The sequence below is a fragment of the Ovis aries genome, chromosome 9, assembly GCF_016772045.2.
Source record: "Ovis aries strain OAR_USU_Benz2616 breed Rambouillet chromosome 9, ARS-UI_Ramb_v3.0, whole genome shotgun sequence".
Lineage (NCBI taxonomy): Eukaryota > Metazoa > Chordata > Mammalia > Artiodactyla > Bovidae > Ovis > Ovis aries.
In genome coordinates, this window is record NC_056062.1 from 83080480 (window position 1) to 83100517 (window position 20038).

The 20038-nt window shown below is 40.2% G+C and overlaps 1 protein-coding gene across 7 annotated transcripts in view; it reads left to right on the top strand.

Moving 5' to 3' along the window:
• Positions 1-19798, top strand: part of CDH17 (cadherin 17) — an 84066-nt gene extending 64268 nt beyond the window's left edge. For all 7 annotated transcript variants that reach the window (XM_042254473.1, XM_042254472.1, XM_042254476.1 and 4 more), the window contains 6 exons: positions 5754-5998; positions 9407-9537; positions 11941-12180; positions 16387-16503; positions 16638-16751; positions 18965-19798. In XM_042254473.1, coding sequence (XP_042110407.1) covers positions 5754-5998; positions 9407-9537; positions 11941-12180; positions 16387-16503; positions 16638-16751; positions 18965-19065 — 948 coding nt within the window. In that variant the 3' untranslated portion in view covers positions 19066-19798. The remainder of the gene's footprint in view (positions 1-5753; positions 5999-9406; positions 9538-11940; positions 12181-16386; positions 16504-16637; positions 16752-18964) is intronic.
• Positions 19799-20038: the final 240 nt, after the last annotated feature.

The following is a 20038-nucleotide window of genomic DNA, read 5'->3' on the forward strand; positions in this document are numbered from 1 at the left end:
CAAACAACAAAAATTCAATGGAGTAAATTTAAGGATCAAATTGGCTTTATTAAATAATTCATAAGTCAAGTGTCATTCCACCTAGCAAATAGAAAGGAGCTCCACCAAGCTGTAGAAAAGGAAAGATTTTCAAAGGTAGAATGGGAGTAGAAAAAGGAAATTATTGGCAAAGAATGTCTTGTTTCAGACAAAGTTGCCCTCCTAAAAGGAAGAAAAGGGCCTACGGGGTGGATTACCTCACTAGGGCCAACCAGATTCAAGACTGACTGGTTAAGGTTGCATTCCTGGGGCAGGGATTGAGAATGCAATAAGGTAGGTATTACGTCTTGTTGCTGACATGGGGTTTAGCGCAAGTGATTCTATTTTGGGCCTGTTGTTTCTTTAAAGTGTGTGCATGCTCAGTTGTGTCTGACTTTTTGCAATCCCAAAGAGTCCAACTGTTTGTGGACTGTAGCCCACGAGGCATTGAGGCAGCACTGTTCGGGAATTCACTCGTAGGGATAGTTAGCTGCATACGCCTGTTCAAGTTAGATGTCAGTTAGGTTTTCTCCCAGCCCCAAATCGTAGTTGTTTTAAATTTCAGAGGCTGCCTCCCTTAGCCATGGCCTGGGAGATACAGGTGATGGCTTACCTTTCCAGGCCAATGCCAGAGTGAAAGAAAGGGAAGGGAAAAAAAGAGAGAGAGAGGTTCGTGTTCAGCTGAAGTATGAAGTGTTGATCTGGAAGGGAGCATCTGCCGCAATGTCAGCTGCCTCTCTTCCTACTCAATCTGATTTGGAGATTCAGTATTTTTATAAGGCCAGATGTCGGTGGACTCCTCTTCAGCTGTGAGATGTGTATCTAAGGTTTAAGACCGTAAAGTTTGGCTGCCATGTGGGGAGCGAGGAGGGCCTGGCAGATCCCTTCCAAGGAGGTTCAAGGGCAGTCTTTGTTCTCACCGATTCCAATTCAGAAAGGTGGCAGACAACTGAAACATCAGCTTGGAGAGTTGTAGCCAGATATCTGAGGAAACTAGAAAAATTCAGGATCCAGTCCAGTTTATGGGTATTTGTGTGCATGCTAAGTCGCTTCAGTCACATCCGACGCTTTGCAACCCTATGGACTGTACCTCACCAGGCTCCTCTGTCCATGGGATTCTCTAGGCAAGAGTCCTGGAGTGGGTTGTCATGCCCTCCTCCAGGGGATCTTCCTGACATAGGGATCAACCCTTGTCTTTTATGTCTCCTGCATTGATAGTCGGGTTCTTTACCACTAGCGCCACCTGGGAAGCCCAGAGTCTAATGTGCTGTGCTGAGCTTAGTCACTCAGTCTTGTTCGACTCTTTGTGATCCCATGGACTGTAGCCTGCCAGGCTCCTCTGTCCATGGGGGAATGTAAAGGTTCAAATAGAATTTTCTCTCTACAATTATTCCTGCTTTTCAAAAACTCTTTATAAGGATAACCCCAGTAAAATAATTTTTTTTGCATTAAATTTGGCTTGATTATTTACATAAGTGCAGCAAGAATAGTGATTGACCAAGTAAGCTCATGCTGGAACCTTCAAAGCAAAGTATCCTCTGAGTCTATGTACATCTCTCTCAAATGTGACAGTCCAGTCCAAGCCTTAGCAATGTAATCAATGTTTCCAAATGTGTTCCATTGTGAGGAGAACAGATTCTTATTGAACATATGTGAATGACTACCTATATTGCCATGAAAATAATATATTTGAGAGTTTCTGAATTCTGGAAAGATCACCTAGAAAAAAAATGTCATTTTTGTTTGAAAAGGTATGCTTTATCGATTGCTATAAGTCATAGATTACTTAAAAGAAAATATTTTTTTTTAAATCTGGAAAAACAAAACATTAAGAAATACGCACTGTATTAAAACAGAAAGTTATACAAATTATAATCAACTTCCTCAGTTTATTTAGTTCAATGTAATTAATACTGGCTCTATTTTAATCTAGTTTTTCTGTTATTCTGGAATTCTTACCCAGTTTAGTTTTATGATTTTAAAATGATCAGATATTCTAGAATACCTGTCAGAGTCCTTTTTATGGATTTCTCTGAAGATGAAATAGTTTTATAGGAACACTTTTGCAAAAGCATCAGACTAAAACAATTAACTATCTGTAAGTGACAAAATCCTTAAAATGCCCATTATTAAATATCTGATAAGAATTCATTGCAATGGAACTGACAAGGAAATTTGGTAATTTTTGCAATGAGCAATGTTTAAGATAACTAGAATTATGACTGATAACATTATACCAGGAAATAATAGATTTCCAGGAATTTTATATAATTTCTATAACATTTACATACCTATGTAAATATAAAGAAGGTTTGGACTTCCCTAGTGGTCCAGTGGACATGGGTTCGATCCCTGCTCTGGGAAGATTCCACACAACGCATTAAAACCATGCACAGCAACTGCTAAAGCCCGTGCACTTTAGAGCCTGTGCTTTGCGTGAGAAGCCTGAGGACGGCAACTAGAGAGTAGCCCCTGCTCGCTGCAACTAGAGAAAGCCTGTGTGCAATGAAGACCCAGCGCAGCCAAAACTGAATACATTTTTTTAAAAAAGAAAAAAGCCTGAACACTCAAATCATTAAAAAAAAAAAAAGGCTTAGTATAACTTGTTTGACAAAGTTTCCCGTGTAATTTAACATATCAAATAATCTTAATTAGTGTAACATCTCTCTTTCTATAAGGAGAAAGGAAATGTCTTTTCTGATTTTTCCAAAGTACCTCTGGAAAATCCCAAAGTTATTTCCAGGTCAAAAAGACTTCACTTAGAATTTGATTTTGGGAAGTTCTGCCAAAAAATTCAAAAGGTTTGGGCACAACTAAAAAGGATCACAGATTATGAAACAATACTTAATTATCCACTTAATTATTCAAACAGAATAGAATAGACATTTTCAAGAGCAAATGCAGTAAGCTACATACTTCTGAGCCAAACTTTGCTTTTCTAATATTGAGACGACTCAGTTTACTTAAATAATCAAAAACTTGATAATAAAGATATAAAGCAAAAAAATTATTTTGATAAAACACAAAGTCTTTGCTTTCTAAACAGATTGTTTTAAAGATAAAGAAAAGCTTTTCAAATTTCTCATAAAGAGTAGATCTTTTAAATTAATAGACCTAATAAAATTTGTCCTTTTAGCAGATGAAAGACAATTAAGTTTTAGCTTTACATAAGAATACTTTAGTATTTAAACTTATTTTAAAACTCTTGTAATAACAATTTATTTTTTTTTTAGCTAAGTTGACCACACAGGATTTCCTCTTTTTTCCTCTTTTTCTTTCTTTCATTCTTCTTTATTTTCTATGTCCATCAGTTCAGTTGTCACTCAGTCGTGTCCGACTCTTTGCGACCCCATGAATCACAGCACGCCAGGCCTCCCTGTCTATCACCAACTCCCGGAGTTCACTCAGACTCACGTCCATCAAGTCAGTGATGCCATCCAGCCATTTCATCCTCTGTTGTCCCCTTCTCCTCCTGCCCCCAATCCCTCCCACCATCAGAGTCTTTTCCAATGAGTCAACTCTTTGCATGAGGTGGCCAAAGTACTGGAGTTTCAGCTTTAGCATCATTCCTTCCAAAGAAATCCCAGGGCTGATCTCCTTCAGAAAGGACTGGTTAGATCTCCTTGCAGTCCAAGGGACTCTCAAGAGTCTTCTCCAACACCACAGTTCAAAAGCATCAATTCTTCGGTGCTCAGCTTTCTTCACAGTCCAACTCTCACATCCATACATGAATACATGACCACTGGAAAACCATAGCCTTGACTAGATGGACCTTTGTTGGCAAAGTAATGTCTCTGCTTTTCAACATAGTTTTTCCTTAATTTTTCTCCTTCCTATTTTAAAATAAATAGCTTTACTTTAGAAAAAAACCACTTTTATTTCCCTCAACAAAATATATCGCCATACCTCATACCCTTTTTAACCCCCAAAAAAAAAAAAAGCCTCCAAAACAAAAAATACATCCTATTTTCCTTACATACACTGCTGCTGCTAAGTCGCTTCAGTCGTGTCCGACTCTGCGCCACGCCAGAGATGGCATCCCACCAGACTCCCCCTTCCCTGGGATTCTCCAGGCAAGAACACTGGAGCGGGTTGCCATTTCCTTCTCCAATGCATGAAAGTGAAAAGTGAAAGTGAAGTTGCTCAGTCGTGTCTGACTCCTAGTGACCCCATAGATCGCAGCCTACCAGGCTCCTCCATCCATGGGATTTGCCAGGCAAGAGTACTGGAGTGGGGTGCCATTGCCTTCTCCGCTTACATACACAATTATTTCTTATTGTTTTAAGTTACATGAGTGACTGAGCTCGCACACGTTAGAATTCTTAACCCATAGAATCCTTAATTTATAGTGAACATTTGCTAAGCATTATGAAATGTCGCCCTAGCATTTTTAGACTAGCAAATTTATGAATACATTTCATAATTTTAGAAAAACATGCTTCCTCATAGTAAACATTTTTAATGTGGTACTAGCCATATATACTAATAGACCCAAATATCTTTAGTTCCTCTGCAAAAGGAAACCAAAGTGGGTAAAATCTATGTTCAGTAATTAATGTTCTAGTATTTTATCTTACTTAAAAGTGATCTAGATGTTCAATGAACCTCTGTGGAGGGGAGCAGTAGGAATTACATCAATCCTGTAGTCTTTTTTGGATACCTTTTATATCTCTAATTTTTTATCAGCCTTTTGCAATGAAATTTTCAATGAAACTATTTTGGAATTTTGAAGTCTTTTGGAGGCTTCTGCATGCCAATTAAAATAGGCATTCCTTGCTTTTAAGTGCTCTTCTTAAATGCTCTTGTCTAATTGGAACATTCCTCTTAACGGCCATTGTAATTCCCCTTAAGACTGACAGCAGTTTGCTAGGAACCTTAGCAGCGTTCGGAGTTCAACCTCCATTTCTTTCTGTTCAGCCATGTTTGGGGCCCCAGTTTGATGTTAACCATGCCAAGTTCTCATGCACAAAATTCTAGGTTGTCTTCAGTAAGGTTTTGGCCATTTTGAGGGGTAGGTACTTATAGTTTCTGAGACAGTTTTTAGATGTAAAATGAGCAGGTATGCTCTAGTTTATGCTAACCTTTGCCACCCACCAAGAGTTTAAGTTCTTTTATTTTGAAATTTGAATCCTGAGGTTTCTGGGAAATCATTCTCCATACAATGTGGTTGCTGTTTAGCTGCTGTCATGTCCAGCTCTGCAAGCCCATGGACTGTAGCTGCTTCAGCCTCCCCTGTCCATGGGATTCTCCAGGCAAGAATACTGGAGTGGGTTCCCATTTCCTTCTCTAGGCGATCCCCTCGACCCAGGGATTGAACTTGCATCTCCCGCATTGGCAGGTGGAATTCTTTACCCCTGAGCCACCAGGGAAGCCCCACACCATGTGGAAATCTCTGTATAAGCGTTCCCCAGTGACTTCTGAGAACTGTCTTGAGAGAATCAGTAAGTTTCTGATGAATGAATGAATGATCCTAGGAGTAAATAAATTGGAGGAGTGCCGTATTGATTCCCTCTTCTAGGAGAGTCAGAACACACATTAGCATATTCAAAGTCCTGGTAAGTCCTGTAGCAAAAGCTTCTCCATTGCTCTACTATCCAGAGAAGGAAGTTTTTGCTGATGCTAGATTAAGAACTGATGCTCTGTCAGAGCGTTTTTTAGGGCGCCTTGGGGAGGGGCGGATTTTAAGGGAGTTAATTATCCCCTAATTGATTTTCCTTCTTTTTTCCCCTGTACAGCCTCTTGATTTTGAAACAGTAGCCATTCATAATATTGTAGTCCAAGCAGAAAATCCTGAGCCTTTGGTGCCTGGTGTACAGTATAATGCGAACTCTTCTGCTACCTTCAGACTGATGGTGACAGACGTGAATGAGGCCCCGCAATTTTCCCAACAAGTATTTGAAGCAAAAGTCAGTGAGGCTGTGGCTAAAGGCACAAAAGTGGGCAACATGACTGCCAAGGATCCGGAAGGTCTGGACGTCAGGTAGCTGGGAAGCTTGGCTGGGTGCTGTAGTCATGGCCTTTGGAGGAGGAAGGGCTGAGGGGCGGGTGGGCAGAGAAGCTGGCCTGACTTGAGGGCTCTCCCCTAAAGGAGCAGCCAGGGATCTGAAGCTGTGTCCTAGTGTGCTTGGTGAATCTGCCCTGGTTTCGTCAGGCTCCAGTCACCTGGTGGGCATCAGGGAGCATCCAGACTTGGGAGTGGGAAGCAGGTCAGATTCCAGCCCAGCCTGCCTACTGCAGGTCTCAGCTAGGAAGTCTAGGAGGTGGGGCTGGAGACCCGGCTGCCCAGAGGTAGGCCCTGTGTCTGGACCAGTCACAGGGCCAGGGTCCGGAGACAAGCTCCAGCTCCTGAGGCAGATGGGCGTTCTAGACAGCAAAATAAAGCAGAAACCTGATGGGGTGGACTCAACCTCCTGCGAGGGTGAAGGGAACCTTCTCCATGAGGAGCTCTTCAGAGCAGGTCCAGGGCAACAAGATTCATTCCGGAGCTCAGCCCTGGAAAGGTGAATATGTGGGCTAAGATGGTTAGACAAGATGTGTAAGTATTTCCATTTTAGTAGTTCTCATTTTTTTTTCAGGGTGATAGAACCCACACAGATTTTCCTTAAATATGTACAACAATATCAAATTTTCCACGATAACAGATGTATATGTATACATCCGTGTCTGTATCAACGTCTATAACTGTCTTAAGATCATCTCATTAATAAGCCTAAGGACAGGACTTGAACATGGATCTTTTGTTTCTATTGTATAACGTCAGTCCTGCTGTCCATGGCATGACAAATATTTTAGCATGGCTTAAAATCTATGCAAGTGATTATGAATGTTATGAATGACAATTCCTTAAGTGTCTCTAAATATTTGAGGGGAGTCTTGCCTCCCACTGAATGATCCTTTTGGCACTTGGAATTAGTTTCAAGACATTTTTCTGATTGTCAGAATAAAGTTCCCACCTACTATTTTACACTGCAAGCACTTATCAACTTTCACAAAGACAAATAAGAGAAGGGAAAGAAGAGGTGTGTTGTACTGGATGGTTAGTGTAGATACTACTCTGTATGTCAGAGTCACTAAGCGTGATGGGGCACAAAATGTTCCTAATTTTACAACAGTTTACTCTTTAACAAATGCTTCCATCTCCTTCATGAGAATGCCATGAGAAAGTCATAAGTCAAAGGCAAGTGAATAAAAAATTGAGTTTATGAGTGGAGAAACAAAGTCATTTAAGAACATTCCTCAGATGTTCATTCTTTCATCTGAGGGAAAGCTATGATGTATGTACTATTAAGTTAAAATCAGGAAGATGAGTAAAAGGATAATGTCCTGGAAGAAACAAATGAAAAGAGTACTTCATGAATGAAGAGTAAGCAATAGTTAGGATGCGAGGAGTAAGTCAATTATGAAAGGATAACGCCAAAGCTGCTGCTGAAGGCTGAGCGATTTAATTCTCTTTCTTTTAGATCTACAAATTTGGAATTCATTAGCACCCAATGGATCTTAATCCAATCTATCAGTAAATATTAGTGATTCTTTCATTGAAATATATCCAGAATTCACCTGCTTCTCCTCACTTCCTCAGTGATCCAGGCCACATTATCAACTCTTCCACCCATCCATTCACTGCAACGAGAGTGGGTCTTTAAAAAAGTAAAATCATGTAACTCCTCTGAAAATCCTCCAGAGGGTTTCCATCTCACTCAGAAATCCCGACCACATCAGTTCAGTTCAGTTCCTCTGTCGTGTCTGACCCTTTGTGACCCCATGGACTGCAGCATGCCAGGCTTCCCTGTCCATCACCAACTCCGGAAGCTTGCTGAAACTCATGCTCATCTAGTCAGTGATGCCATCCAACGAAACACAGGCAATTTTTAATTCATTGCCCATACACAGAGCCTAACACAGTGCTTGGCATATAGAATATTCTAACACTGGGAAAAAAATTAGTTTGAACCAATATTATTACTTTTTAATCATTCTACTCCCAGACATGTAGGTTATGTCCAGTATTTTTTAAGTTATAGAAAAGTTTTGAATGTATGTGCATAATTCATTTTTAAGACTTCTATTAAATTTTTTTTATTTGGAGAAAATTTCCAGAGGTGGGTTTTTTTTTAAATTTAAAGATACAGACATCCTTATGGCTATGGCACTTTTTTCCCAAAAGGCTGTAGCCATCTGTTTTCCTTTGTTTCTAGATTTTTCTCGCTCAAATTCACCTTTCATGCACCTATTAATGAGTTCCACTGAAAACACAAACATGACTAGGTCACCATTCCCTGCCTGCCCATCGCTTCCCACAACCCAGCTCCTTCCATCCCTTGAGCTTCACCCTTTGCCATCCACTGTGTCCTATTTTTATCCCTTCACTCCTGGAATGTCTGATGCCCCCACACCCTAAGCTATTCCTTGGCCTCTCTGCCTTAGTTCCTGAAATTCCTTCTGCTTAAATCATCCATCTTTTTCTTGCTTTAGTTAACGTCTACTCTTTCAGATGTTTCAGAAAAACATCAATTTCTGCTTTATTGACTATGCCAAAGTCTTTGACTGTGTGGGGCACAATAAACTGGAAAATTCTGAAAGAGATGGGAATACCAGACCACCTGACCTGCCTCTTGAGAAACCTGTATGCAGGTCAGGAAGCAACAGTTAGAACTGGACATGGAACAACAGACTGGTTCCAAATAGGAAAAGGAATACGTCAAGGCTGTATATTGTCGCCCTGCTTATTTAACTTATAAGCAGCCTGGTGGGTTGCAGTCCATGGGGTCGCAAAGAGTCAGACATGACTGAGCGAGTTAACACCCCACTTTCTTTCAGAAAGTCTTCTCTGGTTCCATTACCTTATCTGCAATTCCACATGGACCCTGACAATCGTCGCACTAGAATTATCTGTCTCTGTCTCCTCCACTGGCCTAACAACCCCCTTTGGTAATTTTCTCTCTTGGTCCACAGCTTGATGTTTGCTATCTCTCAGCAGATGTCTGTTGAATGAAGAGTTCACCGTGCCTCTGAGTATTCACCTATTCACATGTATCCACCAATGAGTGTTCATGTTTTCTTAGAGGGAGTGGTTTTAATAGACAATTTCAGGTTGTTTTATTTGAAATAGATGTTTAACTTTTTTTCACTAGAGGTTGTGACTCAACCTTTTTTTAAAAAAAATTAAAGCAAGTACAAAAACCACTTTGTAGGGATGAACAAATCCTTCTTTTGAAGGCAGATGGTAGGCAAACAGAGCATTAGTAACATTAGATTATGCTTCTTTATATATGCTGTCAATAGTCTGCAAGGGACAGTGCTGATATAACAGCACAGAGGTGCATAAACTATCTCCACGTTTTCATGCAGGGTAACGTGGGCTTTCTTTTGCTCCTTTCTCTTACTGAAGTTATTCCCTGAGAGGCGACAAGAGAGGCTGGCTAAGAATTGACCCCGCCACTGGTGAGATCTTCAGTGTGGCACAGCTGGACAGGGAAGCTGAAAGTCTGTATCGGGTACAAGTGGTGGCGACGGAAGTAGGTGAGCCAACACAAATAGGGAAAAGGTAACACAAGTGATCAGGGGCTACGTCAACAGAAGCGGCAGGGAAGGTGAGGTGAGTGGATACTCCACTGGGTCGAATGGTCAGAATATCTGACCGTGGAGAAACAAGAAGAGGACAATCACGGGGGGAAGGGCTCACCCTGCCCTGGCTGTTCCGGGTGAGAACCCTCGTGCCTGCCTTGGGGCTCTTTCCGGCCGGGCTGCCCTTGGAGGCTGGCACAGCTTCAGGGCCACTGCTCCCTGTGGGGTCTTGCAGGGACCATGGCTCCTAGGAAGGTTCCTGTGCCCCCACTGAACTACCCTGCCTTCCTCCAAAGTGACTGTGGGTTTCTCCAGGGAGCGGGATCAAATCGCCATGTAGTAATATAGAATTATATGGTGGTGGTGGTTTAGTTGCTAAGTCGTGTCCGACTCTTGCGACCCCATGGACTGTAGCCCGCCAGGCTCCTCTGTCCATGGGATTGTCCAGGCAAGAATACTGGAGTGGGTTGCCATTCTGTCTCCAGGGGATCTTCCCGACCCAGGAATCGAACCTGGGTCTCCTACATTGCAGGCAGATTCTTTACCAATGGAGCTCTGAGGGAAGCCCCAGAATTATATAATATATAGTAATATACCTGCCTGACTTACCCCCTCAAAAATGAGAACTGAACAAAGTATGACTAAATAAACACAGATTTAGGGCAAAGAAAGAAACTTTCAAAATGTAAAGCCCAGGTTTGGGAGTGGGGGAATGGGAAAAATTCCAGTAGGTGGGAATCATGAAAATGGTCCCTGTCCGTGAAAAGCTGAAGAACAGCAAAGCACTGTGGTCATGTTAAACCAAGGAAGCTAGACCCGCAGATGTGTGTGCTGAACTTGAAATGGTTGCGGGTAAGTGCACGGACCTCGCTGAGGTAGGTGTGGGCTCTCTCTCTTGCTTCTAGTCAATGTGCTTCTAACAGATACGGCTATCACACTCTACACATGTAACTCTTGATTTAAAAAGCTCCTGATTTAATCAGCAGGAAGTTTCTGGTGAAATCTGTGCTCTGCCTTCTGCTAAAATGTACTACGGGGTCAGCACTTCACTTTGGACATGTCCTAAAGCCTCTCACAGTTTAGAAGTGTCGGGAATCAAAAACAGGGTTCAAAACACTGCCCGGTGTGCAGTTGTTGGCCCTGGACTGATCCGTGTTGATGAAATGACTTGAAGAACCCGGTAGCTCTTCCTCCTTTGGTTAAGCAGACAGCTGGCGAGAAAAGCAGGCAAATCGAATTTACAGGAATTGAAGCAGGTTGGAGTCAGAAATTGTAGGAACATCAGGGAGAATGAGAACCGTCAGTGTTACTGCTGTACTGACCGTCTCCTTCTAAGCACTTACCCCACACACAACACTATGGGGAGGGATTATTATTGATTATATTTGATGTATGAAGAAACCAAGATACTGATAAATAACTCGCCAATGATCACACAGTTATTAATTGTTCAGGCAACAAGGTCAAAATTTTTACCATGGTACCCCAGCAAATAACATTTGTACAGCTCAGTACAATTTTCTAAGAATACTACATGTTGGATCCTCATATAGTTACATTTTACAGCTGAAGAAATGAGGCTTAGAAAAAAAATTTTTTAATATTTATTCATTCATTTTGGCTGCATCGGGTCTTAGTTGTGGCACTTGGGCTTCTCTCTAGCTGTGGTGTGCAGGCTCAGCTCGGTAGTTGTGGAGCAGGTTTAGTTGCCTTGCAGCCGGTGGGATCTTAACTTCCCCGAGCAGGAATCAAATCCTCACCCTCTGGATTGGAAGGCAAAGTCTCAACCACTGGTCCATAGGGAAGTCCTGAGGCTTAGAAAACTTAACAACCACGCCTAAGTCAGTGATGAGGAGCAATGGAAATTGTGGGCTCTAGAGTCAGATCTCCTGAGCTGGAAGACTCTCCACTGCTGTGTGACCTTGCGCAAGTCACACAACTTCTGCATCAATAAATGTATGCAGAATTGTTTTGAACTAACATGTATAAAACATTAGCACATAATTCTTGGGTGCGTGCGTGTGTGCTCAGTTGTGTCTGACTCTTTGCAACTCCATGGACTGTAGCCTGCCAGGCTCTTCTGTCCAAGGAATTTTCCAGGCAATAATACTGGAGTGGGTTGCGATTTCCTCCTCCAGGGGATCTTCCCGACCAGGGATCGAACTTGTATCTCCTGTGTCTCCTACACTGGCAGGCAGATTCATAATTCTTAGTTATTTTTATTATCAAGACTTTTAAAGCAGAAAATGAAACTAGGCCTGAACTGTAAATTTTTTTTTAAGGAAAGGAAATATCCTTTCTGACTGAGAGGAGAATGAGAGAGAGCAGACACCGTATTTCAATGATTCAATTCCTTAGGTGGATCCTACCTGAGCTCCACGGCGCAATTCCACCTGACCCTTACGGATGTGAACGACAACCCCCCACGGCTGGTCAAGGAGTACACAGGCTTGTTCTTTTGCTATCCGCTCAAAGCACCCGGAAGTCTCATTTTTGAGGCCACTGATGATGATGAACTGACATTTCGGGGTCGACACTTTACGTTTTCCCTTGGCAGCGAAAGCTTACAAAAAGACTGGGAAGTTTCCAAAATCAATGGTGAGTTGTCAAAAGAACATTGAGAAAAACACTGATGGGCAATGAAATGAGCTTTTAATTTGCCTTGGTGTGTGTGCAGCAGTCAACACAGAGCTTTCTTCCACGCTCCAGAAAGGAAGTTCATGCTGTGAAAACTTGCACAGGCAAGCTCTCCAGAGGGTTGAAAGCCCCCAAGGTTGGGAAAAGACAGATTGTTAACACTCAGTGTCCCCTTTGGTGTACGCGAACAGTTGGACAGTAGTTAGTGTACATGAATTGTTTTGCAATCAGAGCAGCATTGCAAAGCAACCAGTGGCCGCTGAGAAACAGATTTCATCATGATCTTTTAAAAACAGCTTTATTGAAATATAATTGACATACAATTAACAGCATATATTTAAAACATACAGTTTTATAAAAGTTGATATACGTATGTGCCACTGAAGCCATCAGCACAATCAGGTAAGACGACTCCACCAGCTCCACCAGGTTTGTTCATGCTCTGTTGCAATCCCTATTTTCCACCCCACGCTGTTCATCCCTCAGTCAGTTCAGTGGCTCAGTCGTGTCCAACTCTGCAACCCCGTGGACTGCAGCAGGCCAGGCTTTCCTGTCCATCAACCCCAAGTAACCACCGATCTGCTTCCTGTCGCTGTAGATTGGTTTGTATTTTCAAGAGTTTTATGTGAATAAAATAACAGCATGTAATTTTTTTTTGTTTGGTTAATTTCACTTAGTATAGTTATTTGGAGATTTCACTGTGTTATTGCATATATCAACACAGCACTCATTTGTATTGCAGAGGAGTATTCCATTGTATATCATGATTTATTAGTCATTGACTTATTACTACTTAAATTGCTTCCAGTTTTTGCCATTTCAAATAAAGCTGCTATGAACATTTGTGGAAAAGTACTTTGTAGGAGCCTGTGCTTCCATTTTTCTTGGTCAAATACCTGGAAGTGGTCATATGGTAGCTATATGGTCAAATTTTAAGAGGATATAAAATTGCTTCCCAAATAGTCTGTAACGTGTTACATTTCCACCAGTGAATGAGAATTCTAGTTGCTTAATATTCTTCCCAGTGCTTGTTATGCTCAGTCTTTTTAATTTTAGCCATTGCAGTGGGAGTGTAGTGTTTCATTATGGTTTTAATTTACATGGCCTTAATGATTGATGGTGTTGACCAGCTTTTCATAAGCTTATTTGCAATCCATATATCCTCATTAGTGTAGTGTCTGGTCAAATATTGTGCTTGCTTAAAAAATTAAGCAAAGGTTTGACTTCTATTGTGGTCTTTGTCAGATATGTTTACAAATTTTTTTTCCAAGGCACTGTTATATTTTTATTTTGTAATAGTACCTTTTGAAGAGCAAATTAAGTTTTGATGAAATCTAATTTATTGATATTTTTCCCTTATAATTTATGACTGTTTTGCATATTCTCTAAGAAATTTTTGCCAAGGTCACTAAAGTTTTCTAAGTTTTTTTTTTTCTTCCAGAGGAAAAGAAAGCTATGGTTTTAGCTTTTACAATTAGCTCTATGATCCATTTCAAGTTTATCTTTCTTGCATGTATGGTAAATGTCAAGGTTCATTTTTTTTTAATATGGCTAATTATTTAAACACTGTTTATTGAAAATATCCTTTTCACATTGAATTGTCTTGGCAGCTTTGTTAAAAATCAAGTGACCACGTATACATGGATCTATTTCTGGACTCTCTCTTTTCTGTCTCATTGAGCTCTTTGTCTATCTTTATAGCAACACCATAATGTTTTGATAATTTCAGCTCAATAATAAGACTTGAAATCAGGTAGTGTAAATGTCCTTGCTTTGTTTTTTTCAAGTTTATTTTGCATTTTTACATAAATTTTTGAATTAAGCTTGTCTGTTTCTACCCCCAAAACCTATGCTGGTTGTAATTGAGATAGTATGAATTGGTGCCTGAATTTGAGGGAGAATTTAAATCTTAACAAAACTGAATTTCCTAATCCATGAATATGATTATGTCTCCACTTATTTAGGTCTTTCTAATTTCTCTGAGCAATGTGTTTTAATTTTTTAAGTATAGTTTTACAGAATTTCCCATGAGCACTTCATATTTTTATGCTGTTATGAATACTTAAAAATTTTAATTCCAGGATATAGAAATATAATAGATGATTTTCTTATACAGATCTTGTAGCGTATAACATTGCTGACCTCACTTGTAAGTTCTCTCTCCCTTTTTTCCTTACATTTTCATATTTTTTCTACATGTTGTCTGTGAATCATAATAGCTTTATTTCCTTTCCAATTGGATGGCTTTTAATATGTTTAGCTTGCTTTCTTACTGGTTAAAATCACCAGGACAATGTTCAGTGAAGGTAGTGAGAGAAGAAACAATTTGGCTTCTGATCTCAGGGAGAAGGCATTCAGAGTCTCTCACTGTTAGGTATAAAGTTAGCTACAAGTTTTTGTAGATGTCCTTTATCAGAGTGAGGACTTTATCTTTTATTCCTAACTTGCTGAGAGGTTGTTTTGTTTTGTAATGAAGTATGATGCTAAAAACTTCAGGTGTTTTTTCTGCATCTGTTTAGATGATTGTTGGTTAATTTAGGTTTTTGTTGTTTTGTCTGTTAGTTGGTGAAATATTTCTGTCAACTTTTATATCTTAATTCAGTCTTTTCCTGAGATAAGGCCTACTTGATGGTGAAATATTAGCATTTTTATAAGTGATTGGATTCAATTTGCTAAAATTTTAAGAACATTTCTATTTATATTCATAGGGATATTGGCCTATATTTTTCCCTTCTAGGGCCTGTGTCTGATTTTGGTATCAGAGTAGTACTGGCTTCATAGAATGATTTAGAAAGTGTTCTACCTCTTCAATTATCTGGAAGAATTTGTATAAAATTGCTTTTTATTTTTTCCTTCAAGTTTGAAAGAATTCACCAGTGAAGCCTTCTGACTCCAAGTTTTCTTTGTAGGAAGTCTTAACTACAAATTCTATTTCTTTAATAGATAAGGGACTACTCAAGTTATAGATTTATTTTTGGTTGAGCTTGCTAGTTTGTATCTTTCAAATGATTTCTCTATTTCAATAGATTTGTCTAATTTATTGGCATGAAGTTGTTCATAATATTTTATTACTTTCAATAATTACAGAGTATGTAGTGATATCACTTCATTCTAATACTGGAAATTTTTGCCTCTTTTTTGGTCCTGATCAGTCTGGCTAGAGGTTATTAATCACACTGAAGGAGCTTTTGGTTTCACTGATTTTGCCTTATTTTTTTGTTTTATATTTCATTTCTCTGATCTTTATAATTTCCTTTATTCTTCTTATGTTGTTTTTAACTTGCTTTTTGGTACTGTTTTTATTAAGATGGAAGCTGAAGCAACTGAGATTTTTTTGTTAGTGTGGGCATTTGGTGTTATAAATTTATCTCAGTGTCGTCTTAGCTGTATTCCATAAAGTTTGATGTGTTTTCATTTTCATTCAGTTCAAAACATTATCTAACGTCCCTTTAGATTTCTCCTATGACACTTGGGTTATTTAGAAGTAGGGTATTTGGTTCTCATACATGTGGGGATTGCCCACATCTTCCTGGTTACTGATTTCTAATTTAATTCCATGGTGACCTGAGAACAGGTGACTGGGATACTTTTAAACTTACTCAGTTTTTCTTTCAGTACTTTACAGTCATTCCTTCACCGTGTTCTGGATTGTATTGGTTCTTTGTTCTTTTGAGTATAATATCCTTTTTTCTCTGGATACCTTCAAGATTTTCTTTTTCACTAGTTTTCAGTAAATTGAGTATTATGTGCCTTGGTGTAGTTGTGTTTATTTTTCTTTTTCCTGAGATTTGCTGATCTTCTTGGATCTGAGGATTTATAGAGTTTTCATCAAATTCTAAAAACGTTAGCAATTACTTCTTCGAATATGCTTTCTAATGCAGTGTTTGTGACCACTTTATGGAACATAACTACCAGGAGTAATGACAACCTACTGCATTTGGTGTTCATTTCTACAGCGAAGTCAGGAATTGAGGATTTGATGGCTGCTTCAGCACCCTTTTTAACATTATGGAGGGTGCCTGTGGAGTGGTGATACTTGGGGTAGTTTAACTCACACTTTCATCTGACCATTCATGTATGGGGCAGAGATGAGCTTTATTCCTGCTCATCCAGGGGCCCACAGTTGTGTTTTCATGTCAGTCATTTTTTTTTTCCCTATTCTGACAGGAACTCACGCCCATCTCTCCACCAAGCACACGGGCTTTGAGGAGAGAGTTTACAACATCTCAATCCGTATCAGTGATGGTGACCGGCAACCCTTGGAAGGGATTGTCTCTTTACCAGGTAGATATTTTGCTGCAGGCAACTTCGGATAATGTTGTCTCTCAATATGGTAATTTGTGAGAATTCTTATCTTTAATACCAGATTCTTCAATTGTTTGCTTGAAAATTTATCTACCAAATATTCTGTTTCTCAGTTACTTTCTGCAAGTGTGTGGAAAATAGGTGTTTCCGGCCAGCGGCTCACATGCCTGGGATACCCCCAGTGGGCATGGCAGTTGGTATACTCCTTGCCACCCTTTTGGTCATCGGTGAGTATAGTTGCTCAGATTTAAGGATTTCTGTCATGTTTCTGCCTCAGAAACATGAGCTCACATGAGGGTCTGACTTCATGGGCTGAGCTGGGGTTGCTCAGATGGCAACCTGGGCAATAACCAAGAATACAGATCACCAGTACACCTGATTGGGAGTTACTGCTTTGGTACTACCCTCCACCCATCACTGCCTTGCTGGTTAGTTTAAAACCAGCAAGTTTTTTAAACCAGTTAGTATAAAACCACATAGGCGGCTTTAAAGAATAAATTACTATATCTCACGCTGAGTCACCAAGCTTTCACGATGAAGGGGAAAGACATGCAGTAGCTGTGCCTCGGCCATGTGTCAGGCACTGTGCCTGGTGGGAGGCCCGGTGACGGACATAAACGGCTCTTTCGCTCACAGAGCTTAGGGCCTGGTCCGCCATTGTTGGAATAGATAGAAGCTAGTCTTCCAGTGGAGATGCGGGCATATCTGAAGGACCTGACATGTTGCAGAACTCCCCCTTTTATGTTTTTGTCACTGTGGACCTTGATTCTTTATTAACTCAGAATAATTCCACTGCGTCGCAGGCCTCACTCTGCCCTGGCCCCTAGACATCAGAGTTCCCTGTCTTCCTTTTTGTAAACAGCTCAGTGTCTACTGTAGTCTTTACCCTCTTTCAACAGGTGTTCTCACCACAAATTATGTATTAGAAGTAGATACTCATCAGTTCACATGCACCTGAGTGAAGGAGCTGACACAGTTTCACATCCTTTCTCTTTTAAAGGAAGAGCTGGGGTTATTCTAAGTCTTTTTCATTGTTCTCTTGGCATCTGTTCTTTTCTGCCATCATCCAGTCTACCACCCTGGATTCTGACTCATAGCTCTAAAAGGGACCTCATTTCTTTATACCCTTCTGTTTGTATTCCTCATTATTATGACGTAGAAAGGCCTTTGTGATGTGACCATGACCCATCCTAATAGGTACATAGTAGCAGCAATGTGAGTTGCTCAGTTGTGTCCGACCCTTTTCGACCCCATGGACCATAGCCCGCCAGGCTCCTCTGTTTATGAGCTTCTCCAGGCAAGAATACTGGAGTGGGTTGCCATTCCCTTCTCCAGAGGACCTTCCCGACCAAAGGATCGAACCTGGGTTTCCTGTATTTAGGCAGATTCTTCACTGTCTGAGCTACAAGGAAGTCCCTAATATGTGCATGGTGACCATCATTTCTCTCTGACAACAATTTGGTGCAAACCTTTTATGCTAATTGAGCTGGCTTTTGAGATTTACTCACTTACCAAACTCCCCCCTACCTCTATGCCTTTTCTTATTCTATTTGTCTTCTCATCTTGAAAGGATTTTTGGGCTTACATGCCATGGTTTTCTAGCATGACCATTTACTCTCAAAATTTTACCACAAGTTAAAGATTGGATGCGACTGGTGATCTACAGACAGAAGTAATAGGATCTTGTAGCTTCATATCCTTACATTTTTTTCAAAATAGGAGGATTGGGATTATTGCAAGATTCTTGATGGGCCTCTGAGCCTTCAGTCTTTTCTGCCATTATTCCTCCTGTGACCCTAATGCCAGGTTAATTTCCTAAAAACAATTTCCTTTTCTATATAGGTCTCTGGCTTGTAGTATACATTTAGGGCTAAAACACACAATGTAATTTTGCAGGAGGTCAGAGATGAGGGAAAGCAGAGAGGTTAGGTAGTCTACTCAAGCTGGAGCCACAAGGAAGGTGCAAAAGAAAATGGGATACTTGGTGAAAGTAGGCTTTAGGTAGATGGACGAATCCAAGAAAAGCTTTCTGGTTGTTCTCACTGGATTATTTCCTCCAGGGAAGGAGAAGGAGGACTGGAATCAACATCCATTGACTGTGTCCAGAGTTCAGGAACTCTGTCAGATACTCATACACTTAGTCTTCAGGGTAGTGCAGGCATAAAGTCCTATATCCCTTGACAGAGGCCTGGGGATAGCCATCAGCTTAGATATAACTTGGGACTTGTTACACACTGACAGCAAGAAAAGTGATAAGCGTAGTTATCCAAGAAAACCCATGCCCAGAAGCCCTTAATCACCATGACAACGAAGCTTTGTTGACCCACTCACAAAATGAAATTATATGAGTCATTTTTTCCTACCAGAGTGCTACTTTATAAATGAATGTGACAATACATTGTAAGATTTCATCTATTTGACTCTGATTTTTCTCTTTTAGGTATAATTTTAGCAGTGGTGTTTTTCCGGATGAAGAGGGATAAAGGCCAACATAAGGCTGAAAGTGCTCAGGCATCTGAAGTCAAGCCTCTGAGAAACTGAATGTGAAAAAGAATGTTTGAGTTTATGTACCAAGTGCTATTTCAGTAACATAACCATTTAGTCCCATATTTTTACTTTTCATCCAACATGTGCACTGGAAGTTTTACAGATAAACTCTCTTGTCTTTCAATATTTTATTACTTTTAGATATTTCCTGTGCTATAGACATTAGAGATATTTTCCAGTTTCTCATGACACTTTTCTATTCTGCAAAAGTCGTAACTATTTCTCCAAACACAAAAATGTGTGTTTTTCCCTCTTAGGGAATGAGGGGCTGATGAAATACTCTGTTTATTTTTGCTTCCTCAAGAGATTTTATCAGTCACCCATCACAGAGCTTTCTGGATTCCATTTATGCTTTTTTCTAATTCCATCCCGTGTCTCCTTCCACCATATCTCCTTTGGTATTTCACTAATTTTAAAACATTTGTTGGAGAAAAGAACAAATCAGAGTCTCAGGAAAAAAAACAAAAGGGCAGACCTGTCCCTCAGTTTGAACAGAACCTCTTGATCATTTGAAGAGGCCTGCTTCACAGACCCTGGTTGCAAACACCGACCACTCACCATATTTACTCACCACCTACGATGCTCGTGTGCTGTGCACGCTTCCTTTACGTGTATATTAATAAAGTCTTGGTTATTATATATTTAATGGCGAAGGAAAATAAGGAAGCATGAAAGATGTAGCTACAACAAGCAAAAATAAACATTGGCTGTGGTTTTGTTTCTTGGATTTCTTTGGTTCTGCTTCCTGGTTCTTTGCATTTCTTGAGGGAAGGACTAGATAGCAGTGGTGACCTATCGTTAATCAAAATTACCTCTCATGTAAAATTAACCCATAAAGAGGGGTCCGCAATGAAATAAAAATTCACTGTGCTTATGATCATGGATTGGGATGTTCAAGGCAGATACATGAGGAATTTTAAATTTTTAAATAAGAAAACCTTAGATTTGGAAGCACTTCTAGGACCTG